At 40.9% G+C, this 11,771-nt stretch overlaps 1 protein-coding gene across 1 annotated transcript; it reads right to left on the bottom strand.

The window, feature by feature from the left end:
- Positions 1-4,927: 4,927 nt before the first annotated feature.
- Positions 4,928-7,637, bottom strand: barhl2 (BarH-like homeobox 2). The gene is made up of 3 exons (XM_041792079.1): positions 7,100-7,637; positions 6,195-6,420; positions 4,928-5,240 (listed from the first exon to the last, which is right to left on the bottom strand). Exons 1-3 carry the CDS (start codon positions 7,635-7,637, stop codon positions 4,928-4,930), a joined length of 1,077 nt encoding a protein of 358 aa, XP_041648013.1.
- Between the last annotated feature and the right edge of the window lie 4,134 nt (positions 7,638-11,771).

Below are 11,771 nucleotides of genomic sequence, written 5' to 3'. Positions count from 1 at the left end.
TACCTTCCACTGGATCAGTACTTTATACCAGTGAGGAATAATGCATAATCAAAAATGGTGTAAGAATGTTTGCATGTTACACCGTCTTTTGTTTCAGACCCAAACACCAGTCTCTGTGTGCTCCTTAGAGATTCACTGCTACAGTAACCAATCACAATCCTAATGTGCAGTAAATTCAATTTCTCCTCGCCCCCCCATCCTCCTGACACCCTCCCGTAATGTCAGTGCTGTGCTCTGTGAAACACCACCAGAATTTGAGTCTGTCACTTAAAATATAATGCCGTCAGATCTGTTACTTTAACCTTGAAGCAATTAGCTGTTGCTGAGCCGTAATGAATCCTGACATCACTCCGCTGTGATGAAACCCCTAATTGCTCTGTAAAAATTGAAGCTTTTGACATCACTGCTGACAGACTTTTTTCTTCTTGGTTGTGCGGTCGCATGTGACGGCGCCTGGTTGAAACTTGAAAGGTAGCGGAGCTTCTCTGCCATCAGCTGTCCTGTCACTTGACAAAAAGAGAGAGGGAAACTGGCTGGATTTGCTGAAATGATGAGGCCATTTAAACTCTGATATGTCGCAGCTATACGGCATCATTCAGCGGGACGGTTGCAGATGTCCGTGCTAGTCTGGGGGCTCAGACGTGAGGTGGGTGTTTATGAGATGACGAGTGGATGGCTTACAGCCTCCGTGTCAACAAGTCTGAGACTTGCCGCTATTAACAACCCAACTTTAGCAGCCGGGGAAAGCTATAATGCACCTTTTTAATCACAAAAACTTACTGCCACTAATTTACGTTAACACCAATGGACAGAGGTGACATGTTGCCAGGTCAGAGAACATGGCAACCCTTTGCGTATGATGGAAAGTGTGAATGATAATTGTTTTTTATTTCTGTCAGCTGCAAAATCTCAACCTCTGTGCACTTTGTGTTTGCAGAACGTCCTGATAAAGCACGCTAGTGTTTTTGCACGCACCCTAAAGTGTTGATTTTTAAAAAGAAATAAGATTAATTTTATGTATTAAGACATGCTTTAGAAGAAGCAAGGCTAAATATGTCATGATAAAAACTCATTTTTCATCCTGAAATGTGCTTTAAAGTTCTACAAAAGGATAGGGGGTTTATTTGAATGAGCCTTGATGGGTTTAGTATTAATAACTTGAGATACAAAAACCATAAAAGCATAAAAATTTCAACTTGCATAAATCTCAGATGCACTTAGCCTTTTTGCTAAGATGATTTAATATTGCATCATGGCTTTAAATGTTTCAGCATAAAGATAAACTCTAAAATTAAAGCTAATTAATCATGAACGATAAGGATTCTCCTTTCTTTCAAGATATTTGTTGCTGCCGTCTTCTATTAAATTATTTTAGGGGCTTGTGCATAAGGTAGTCCATGCTGCATGGAAGATACAGTGCGCTTTATACAGTACATATTTCCAACCATCATTTTGAGTTGCCAGCTTCAGCTCTCCAAATCCTCCTGCAGCTAGAGGCTAGCACTTACAGCATGTTTAGGTTTGACATTTGGAAAATTGGAAGCCTCAGATTTTGGTTTCAGAGTGCCGGTCATTGGAGAAATAGAGGAGGAAGCGCTTGTGGAGGCTGACCATGTCATTTTACTTTTTCTTAGGTTAGCTTTTAAGTGCATGCATGTGTTAAGGTGACAAAAAGCAGCCATCTGATGCCTTTTACACCAACAGAAGACATCATTTAAAATGTGGTACGCCTTGTTAACGCTGCTGGTCAAACGCCTATTATGCAGAGTTTGAAATTCTCCTGCAGGCTCCTAATGAAAAGAATTGCTGTAACATGCATCAGCACACAGCCAGACAGGCAGGGGAGCTCCACACAGCAGCTGTTGATTATGTTGTACAAGATGTATAAGGGAAGTTAGGGGAGATTTTTGGGGGAGAAGAGAAGAGGGTGGGGTTAAAATTTGTGTTTAGTGAGTGATGTAGGAGATGTGATAATGAGAGGCCAAGGAGAGCAAGTGTTACCTCATTATTGTAATGAAAAAGATATCCCACCATTACATCAGTTGGAAAAAATGGCAATTAAAGTGCCCAACAAGGTTCCTTGAGGCAAGAAGACGAAGAAAACGACTCTCTAAAGCCCATCTGTTGTGGATAATATGCGCCATGTAAAAGAAAGGCCTAATCCTCTTTATTCAAGTCTGCTGCGCTTTTTTCCACCACTGATTGTGTTTTCTCAAGTCCTCTTCACCAAAAAAGCAGCAACAAATAACCCAAAAAATCAAGAGGAATTACCTCCGATTTAGCTCCTCTGATTTTTTAAATATTCACATAATGAGTTCATTTTTTATCTAAGAAGATTCCTCACATTTAAACCGCAATATAAAATATCTGCCATATATTTCTGCCTCTGACTGAGGCTATAACAAATGCAGAACATGCCAGGAAGCCTCAAGCTGCCACTTCAACTCAGCTTCACTGTGGCCCACTTTAATCTGACGGGCTTTGTTTTGAGGGATAAATTTGCGCAATTACGCAAGGAAAAAAAAAATTAAAGCAACGCCCAAAATTACCAGGTAGCACAAGCAGGCAGAAGCCTATTAATTCAGCGCTGCTGTATATGGCTTAGGCTATTATTAATGAATTGGAAACAGCCCGCACAGCCGCCGACACCCCCTCCCACCCGCAGAGTGCAATAAATAAATAATGCTGCAGAAGTCATGCATATGAACAACATGCGTCGGGCTCTATACTGCATGTAGTAATGGGCACAAGCTGTAGGGTCAATATGGAGGGCTAATATTTTTCAACACTGGCGATATAGGCCAAGGATGTAATTTCCAATAAGGCCAAGAAGGAGCGATTCATCCTGCTACGCTCTGATGTTTTTACTCGCTTTATTATCCATAAAGGCAGACATGGATGGAGAATGGGAGCTGTATTTAGTGTAATTAGTCTGAGTGTACTGTACGAGGCGCGCGCCATAATTGTTCTGTGAACACTCGAGCCAATAATAACAGTGATCCGGGTTATTAAGTTAAATGGAGAAAACGCATGTAATGGCTCTAATGTGTCCTTAAAGGAAATATCCACGCACGAGAGAAAGCATCGACACAGCTGTGCGTAAAACGACAGAGATCTGCGTCCATGCAGGGAATGACAAGCAGCCGGCTTAAACAGGCGACATTAACATGTGTTCACAGTATTAAGAAACAGCCAAACTTAAGCCTGTGTTTACTGCTTCTCCTGGCAAACTGTCGTGTGTGTGTGTGTTTTTTTTTTTTGGCTGTGTGCATGACCGCTTTGCTCATGTGATAAATATTTAAATTTTACTCCACTAGTATTAAAATTCAACACTCTTGTATTTGGAGTGAGTCAAAAAATACGCGCTCAGAAATGCTTCAAAATTTGAAGTGAGAAGCTAAGAAGTAAAGGTTGCATTGCTCCTGCAGGTTTGCATATATTCCTTGTTTTTTTTTTTTTTTTTTTTTTTCTGCAGAGCAGCAAAGGTCAAATTGGCTCACTGTAATAATGTTCAAAGAAGAGAAAGCCAAACAAACGAGCCCCGAGGCGTTAATTCACACGGAGAGCCTCCCCGCCATATTCTCCGGGGTGCGCGCTCAAAAAGGAGGCTAAATAAATCAAAGTGTTTTGATAACATTTAATTTCACATCCGCGTGCTGTTTGTTTAGTTTTGCTCTTGAAGAAGGATCTTGCAGCAGCAGAGAGAAATTAGAGCAGAACGCTGAGAATCAAAAGGAGATGATGACTTTTACGCACAAACGTTAAAAATGTAATCTATAAAGAAAGGTGCCAAATGACGCAAAAAAAGCACATGATGCAAGAGGGATGCAAAAATTAAAATGACACTGAGAAGCAAAATTAAATCATTAAAGCCACTGCAGATTATTCCCCCTTAAAAACTTCCTGAACAAGTTCACCAACGGTTATTGGTTATTGAGAATGAGATTATCTGCTGGGTTTTTTTTTCTTGCAGGCTTCTTGTGCTGATCGCTCACGCTGAGAAATTCAGGCTTATTGTCTGCTGCGCTCCCAGGGAACAGCTGCTAAGCCAAGGCCACATTCCCAGTATCCCCGACTCATCAAAACCATTCAGGCCAGCACCAATCAGCTGCTGCGCATCCATATGTATATGTGCTGCTAAAGACAAACAGAAAGGCGTGGAACAAAGTGACCTTCAGTCTGTGATGAAGTTTGAAACTAAATCATTTTCTGTCATTTAAGGAACATATGGTGCCATAGGAAATATTTACGTCCATCCATTTATGGCAATAAAATATGCCAGCTTTAAGAAATTATGATCTGGGATTACGCAGATTAGATAGAACTATTATGATAAGGAAGTGTCCAACAGCTTTGGGGTTGTTTATGCGTAAAAGTGATTTAAAGAACGTAGAAAATCTGTTGATTATTTATGTGACAAATGTTTGATTTAGGTCAGAAATTATTTACAGATTAATCCTCTACCCTAGCTGTAATTATTAAGATGGATTTGATAAATTAATTTCTAACTTCTTTTGACGCTCCTCTTTTAGAGCTCTGCGTAAAAACTGAGATTTAAGCTTGAGCTTAAATAGAAACGTTTGAACAGTTGACTTTTTATCATTACTTCTTTATTCATTCCGTTCTTCTCCATCTAATAAACTTTATAAGTTTATTTGCTAATGTAAGTGTATTTGTACAAAAGACAAACAAACAAACAATCAGACATGATCAGTCCTGGTGTCTGCCTCAGCTCGGACACAAACAGTCTCTTTCTAGGACTGAGCCGATATTAAATACCTCCTTTACTTCTCTTAAATGTCTTTAAATGTGTCTTTAGGGGAGAAAAAAAAGTCCTGCAATGTGGATCCGATGCAGTTACTCACATCACATCATGTTCAACCAGCTCTCTGGTCATCGTCTTTGCTCGTCTTTTTTTTTTCGTGTTTTACCGCGGATGCGGTGTGCCGGGCATGGGGTTAGAGAGGGGGTTTAGTGCCGGTTGCCCCCCCGGCCCAAGGCCGTGAATGAGCACCCTGGGGACCAGAGGTCTTTGGAGGCTGGGGTGCGGCGTGGAAGGAGTCCGGTACATACTGCTGTACATGGCTGCGGCCGCCGCGGCTGCCGTCGTGCTGTCCACGGTGCCCAGCAGGCTCGGGTGGTAGAAATATGGCGACGGGAACATTCTCTGTAAGGCCGAGTAGTTTCCTGCTTCAGCCAGGAGCTCTAATCCCACCGCCGTTTGCCTCTTCCACTTCGTCCTGGAAATCAGATCAAAATACAACAGATGAATTATTTAATCACCGAGCTCTCGCGCTAATTCCCCAAACGCCCCTTTAATTGGCACGCAGAGGCCCTAATTATCGCGCGCACCAATTTATGGGTAAGGTTTAATTAGGGTAAAGAAAACTAAGAAATATGAAGATTCTAGTCTGATGTGCTTTAGTCCAAACTTATGAAAGGAGACTTCACTCATGACTTTAAAAACTCAGTTAGCTCAACTCTAACTCGTTTATTAATCATTGAAAAAAAGTCCTTTATTTTGAAAAAGTCGCAGGTAAAACATTAAAGTAAAAGACTGAAAATCTGCAGGTGACTTTTGTTTAATTTTCAAACTAAAAGCTGTGCGCATTAAAAACATAACGGGCAAGAAAAAATATTAAATATTAAATAAAAACATGCACAAATTAAATATCAGTGTTATGAGCAAAAAAATAGAGACGCTTTAGATTAAAAAAGACAAATCTTAGACTAATATAAAACATTTAGAGAATTTGTTTTCCCCAAAATAATCTCTGGGCGTAAAACAATCACGACTTTTATTTTGAATTTTACGCACGAATTTTCCAACCAGTGAAAATTCATCAAATAAAGAAGTGAGAGGATATTTATACTGTTTCTTTAAAGTTTAATAGCGTAATTTAACCATGTAAAAAGAACAGTTTAAATGGATGTGTTGCATTCTTGCATAATAATTGTCAGAGAAAAACCTGTCAAAATAAAAGTCTTTTAAATGTCAAATGAAACGTTTGGATAAAAATAGAATCTAAAAATATTTTTGAATAATAAAGAGAAAACACCAAAGACTCTTCCCTAATTTAACAACTCCTACAAAATAATTTTTAAATACTAAAATCAGTGCGTAATTGTGGTGAATCTGAACTCTTGGATATCCCAGCCTGGCTTTAGTGTCTGCTGACTCGGAGCTTTCTTACCGTCTGTTTTGGTACCAGGTCTTGACTTGTGTGTCCGTCAGGTTGAGAGCCGCGGCCAGGTCCATGCGGTCCTGCACGCTGAGGTATTTCTGTCGCTCGAAGCTCCTCTCCAGCTGGTTGAGCTGGTGGTCGGTGAAGGCTGTCCGTGCTTTACGAGGCTTTTTCGTGCGCATCGGAGGACTGTCTCTGCTGCTGGAGATCTCCCGGTCTCCCTCTTCTTTAGTCCCTGAACACAAACACCAACGCTCATTAGGCCTTGCTCGGAAATCTCTCAAATTACTGTGCCAAAGCTTATCTGGTTTTATTCTCTTATTCGGCGCAAAAAAAAAAACTGCCAAATGAAACACCCGCAGTGCCTCAAGATAAAGTGCGTAAACTTCCTTGATGGGCGGATTTTTCACTGAGCATTTCTCTCACACAGGAGCAAAGTGTGCTACAGGAGCAAAGCAATAAAAGAAATTTGTGTGAATTCATCACTTGGAGATTTTTTTTGCTTCTTTTCCTTTAGAAAACGAGAAATCAATATGTCAATCCATCTCTATTTGTAGCTGTGTTTCTGTGCTCCATGATCCCCCCTCCAGGAAGAACAATAATCTCTCTAATTGACCCACTAGGGAGGCCTTACGCACGGGGAAAATCACCAGGCTTACATCTGTTTTCACATCTATTAGACTAATAAAGGAGGCTGAGGTTTAGACAAAGAATCAAACAAAGAATATTCACATTATTCTGAGTAGTTTTGCCATAATAGTAGTTTGTTAATTCTGCTCATTTGGCGTAAACTTTGGTGTATTTTTTGTTTTAATGGCTGCGGTATTTTGCAGCCTTAAACTCTTATTTTGCAGCAAACAGCAGAATGATATTAGAGGAGCTTTCTTCTCTAACGTCTCTTTTCGTGCTCTTACCGTTGCATTTCATTTCACTCTGTATTTCGTCTCTTTTGTCCAACTTGCTTCTGTTTTCGTCTTGCTCCAACTTGGGCCTGAACGCGTCCGGAGCCGTGGCACTTTCTGGTTTTGGTGTGTGGTGCGGTGAGGATACACTGGTGCTGTAAGGTGCGCAGGCTGCCAGCGGTTTGCTGTCTCCTAAAATGTCTTTGATTAGAAACGAGGAGGTGGCAGTCCTCGGGGCGCAACCGGCCCCGGCGAGAGGCTGCTGCTGCTGCGGCGACAGCGGCAGACTCTGCGCCGCGTTGTGGAGGTGGTGGTGATGCTGAAGGCTGTCCTGGACCAGATGCGCATCGGCCGGGTGCTCCATGGTGACCGAGATGGGGGATGAGGGGGCCGTTCCCACAGTGTCTATCTCCGAGCATGGTGACGGGGTCGCCTGGCTCCTGAAATCCGCCGTCCGAAAGTCTCCGTTCATGAGCGCGGGGTTGGCGGAGTTTGACGCGCCGGATAAAATAGTGTCTATCCCAAAACTCGACCCGCTGGATGCTTCCATGTTAAGAAAGGAGAGAAGAAGCCTTCATAACAACAGTGACACGCTTCTCCTCAGTGAAGAAGAAAGTCAGCAAAATTAACTCGGAGGTAGAAAAAAAAAATCAAAAGAGTTGACAAATAAACCCAAGAGAGAGAGAAAATCCACGCTCACTCAGCCTGTGTAAGGTCCACGATGTTACATTCAGGGAAAATGCGGAACAGCAAAGTGTGGGTCTGCGTAGTCCACGACGCTTTTTGTGTTTGGATATTGAACTTTGTGTTAAAAGTTGAGGCGTATACAGAGATATACATAGGGCTGACTCCTCGACATCAGGCTCCCCCTTTTTGCTGCTAATCGCTCCAGTGTTGCTCTACAATGACTTCCTATACTGACGTCACGGCCCACGGCGAGAGGGAATTAATATTTTCTCCTTTATAATAAACACTCGACGCCTTTTTCTCTCCTCTCCCCCCCCTCCTCTCAACCTTCCTGCGCTGCCATTGGCTCACATCCTGACCGGCTCCGGCACCTCACCAATCAGGGAGTTGTTTCTTTATCTAGACAGTTCAAGCCAGCCATTGAATTGAGTTTAATTCTGGAATAAAGCGGTGGAAAACAGGCATGTGCTTTAAGGCCAGGCTGCAAATAGTTTTTCTATTAAATATCAGAGCAGGGGAGAGAAAAATGCTTCAAAAGCTGAGAGAAAGAAGAAAATAATGAGCTATAAATAATTTGGGTTGATAAAAGGCAACTGTGGCTGAGCTGCAGCTTCACCACCATGGATTAATATCCTTTTTATTAAACACACTATTCTATCTCTCCATTCTGAAGTGTCCTAACCTCTGCACCCAAAACAACTCCTTAAGGAGAAAATTAAAAACTTAAACATTCTGATTTATTGCTGCTTAAATGGAAGAAAACATGTCAAAACAAAGAGGATAAATGTTTTAAAAGGGCATCAATACGGAAGCCTAAGATGGACACACTGCTAGCCTATATGTTTACTTTTGATTAACTCCACTATATAAGTATATTTTATAGACAAGGCATTTTATTTAGAAGAATAGAAAACATAACCGGCTATAGAAGCAGCAGCACTTCTGCTGACAGGGAATTTAAATAGAATATCAGGGACGCCCAGATTAATCACATTTATTTGCGATCATCTAAGAACCACAATCAGTGCATTAATTTCTGTTAATTGCAATTAATCGCATGCTTTTTTTTTTTTGGTGCCTTTCAGCACAGTTTGGGTCAGCCCCTGCAGCGCCTCCCTGCAGCCACAGCGATGGCAAATCAAAGTCATCTGCATCAAACTTTTAGATTTTTCCTTTGCCTTATTTCCTTTTCAATCCATGACAAGTTCTTTTTTCTGTGGAATTATCTCCACTAAAAAGCAGCTCTGCGTCCACACAGGAAGTCGATTGCGATTATGTCAGGATGGTAGGAAAATTAAGAATGGAACTAAAATAGTTTTAACACAAAAGAGTGGAATTTAAAATGTGATAATAAAAAAAAAGATGTGGTTAATTAAAGAAAATCTGAGCCTAATCATGATGAAAAAGCATAAACTTTTGAAAGCCTTAATTAACAGATGAAAATATGGTACAAAATTAAAAAATAAACTAGAATATAAACATCACAATAAAGTATTTACAAAGGTGCAAGAGAGAAACTACGCGGATGTGACGGTATATCGGTTTTCCTTTGAAGGTGTTTTCTAAGAAATGAGTGCATTATCTTGGGAAAAGCAGCTTCTTTCTTCAAAGATAACAAGATAAATAAGTCAAAGTTGAGTCCTGGTGTTTTATCAGTGTGATGTCATAATTGTGACCTGCCAAGGGACTGCAGATGTAAGCTAGCTTTAAGCTAGCTCGTGCATCAATAGGGAATATTCCTTTTTAATACTGTGCGTGGTCCCTTTACATGTAAAATTAAATAAAATCTTAATTTTAAATAACAAAACCACCAAAAACTATCTGCTATCAAAGAAGAAATAATTAAAGTATTCACACACGTATAGCCGCTTAGGGCTTCCATACATCATGGACCTCTTGCCCATTCTTTTTTGCCTGGCACACATTTGTGGCCCACTCAAAGCACCCCCATGACCTACTTTTGGGCCCCGACCCACCACTTGAGAACCACCGATTTAAATATTGCATCTTTCTAGAATATTTATCCACCTTTATCAACTTTCCAAAGCAGATGAGACCAGAGAGAGAGTTTAAAAAGCTCAGCTGACGCCTTATACTCGAAATGAGCCTCATTTCAGATGAGCTTCTACATGAAGAAATTATTCATCAAAATCGCCCCAATGATATTTGAAATGTAGAAAAGCATCCACGCTGAGTGCTCTCGGTGTCACGGATGGCATCCCTCTTCATGGATATCTCCTCAGAGCCGCGAGGTCGGCACATTTACGCACGCGGAGGAGCGCCGGTGACTGTCATGACAGCGCATCCTGTTAATAACCATGTCATCCTAATTAGTAAAGTCATTATGAAGTGCTAATGAGCGTTCAAAGGTAGTAGGAAAATTCAGCACCCCCCCCGACGTGGATTTGTGGGATATGGAGGGAAAAGTGCGCGGCGCGTGCAGCTGACAGAGTGTGTGCTGTGTTTGGAGGGAGGCTGGATCATGTGAGTGTGTGTTGAGAGGGGGGGGGGTAACACTTCTCTCACAGAAGGTGAACACACGCTCGTGCTCCATGTGTTTTTTTTTTTTTCCTTTTCTTAACGGACGTTAAAAATTTTGTGCAGATCGATTTTTTTTTTCTCCACATCATCCTCCGCTCTTTTCCGGAATTTGAGGATGAATCATGCAGCGGAGCTGGCTGACTGTTGTTATTATTGCTCTATTTTCTTCCTCTTCTTCCTCCCATGCAGGTTGACGATGACGATGGTGCTGATGGTGATTATTGACGGAAGGCGGATGAAGATTTTAGTCTGGATTGGTAGGTTTGTCCATGCTTTTATTCGATTTTGTGTTCCAGTTTCATTTATTTACATACTTTATAAATTAATAAACGCGACAACTATTTTTTTCCGTCATAATATCCGGTTGTTTTTGCATGCAGAACATAGTAAATTATTTTTTAAAATCTTCTTACTTAATGTTTAAATACATGTTTGTAGATTTTTTCATAATTATCTTTATTTATTTTTATGCTTTCAATCTTTTGCTAACCTGTGATATTATCCTATAGCATAGCATAGTTTCCACTATTGAAGACAACACACACAAAAGACATGTTCATTCAAATTTATTTATCTTATATAAACTAGGTCTGTAAACCATATCCCAGCATTTTCCCAATTGTAAATTAAATCGTCTCACCTACTTTTACAGGAAAATACTACATAGTACTGAGCTGATAATTAGGAAAAATATTCAAGAGAGCAAAGCACTATTTTAATAGCATACATGTTCACAAGGAATCTGTTTTTTTTTCCTTCCTATAAAAATTAAATTGCAAATGTGATTTAATTCAATTTTGGCATTTTAGAGATTGTTAAAATGCCTTACACTTTTAAAAATAAAGAAGCGCATTTATTTCTTGAGTATTTTTGTTGTATTTTAAGTTAGATGTCAGAAAAGTGAGGTTTTCTCCTTGTTACATTGTGAATCAGTGCAGAGCACTCCTCTCACTGGCTGTGGCTTTCTCCTGCCCCGGACGCAGGCGCAGTTCGAACACCAGGCGGCGACAAAGCGAGGCCAAAGTATACAGGAGGATCCCGAGGCCTCAGCTGCTCCTTAATGAGCTGAATAACTCCACACTGCTGCTTGTGCTGAAATTAATCCGGACTTAAGATAATTATCAACCTGCAGCTTCAGCCTAAAACAAAGTGACAGTCCTAGAAACACAACAGAAGAGCCCAAAAAACAACAGCAGACAGCAGCTCCACAGTCACAACAAATGAGAGTATCCTGCACATAAACCGTCTAATGAGGCCTTTTCTGAACCTTATGAGCTCCAAACTGCTCACATCAGATCAAAGCGATGCTTAAACACGTCACTCAGCGCGCGGGGAGGCGCGCGAGCTACGCATCATCCGCAAACAGGAACAATCAATCGCTTTATGAGGTTTAAGGGCGCCGCAGGAGCAAATTGAACGCTACCAGTTCGAGTATCGTCTTATTGGCCTCGGATGA

This window comes from Cheilinus undulatus, linkage group 7, assembly GCF_018320785.1.
Source record: "Cheilinus undulatus linkage group 7, ASM1832078v1, whole genome shotgun sequence".
Classification (NCBI taxonomy): Eukaryota; Metazoa; Chordata; class Actinopteri; order Labriformes; family Labridae; genus Cheilinus; species Cheilinus undulatus.
The sequence above is the reverse complement of the archived record's forward strand: the minus strand, read 5'-3'. Positions and strand labels throughout refer to the sequence as shown.

Coding starts and splice junctions, on each gene's coding strand:
- barhl2 (XM_041792079.1), bottom strand. CDS start 7,637: ATGGAAGCATCCAGCGGGTCGAGTTTTGGGATAGACACTATTTTATCC. Junction 6,421..7,099: donor GAGTGAAATGAAATGCAACG/GTAAGAGCACGA, acceptor GTTTGTGTTCAG/GGACTAAAGAAGAGGGAGAC. Junction 5,241..6,194: donor ACCTGGTACCAAAACAGACG/GTAAGAAAGCTC, acceptor TCTGATTTCCAG/GACGAAGTGGAAGAGGCAAA.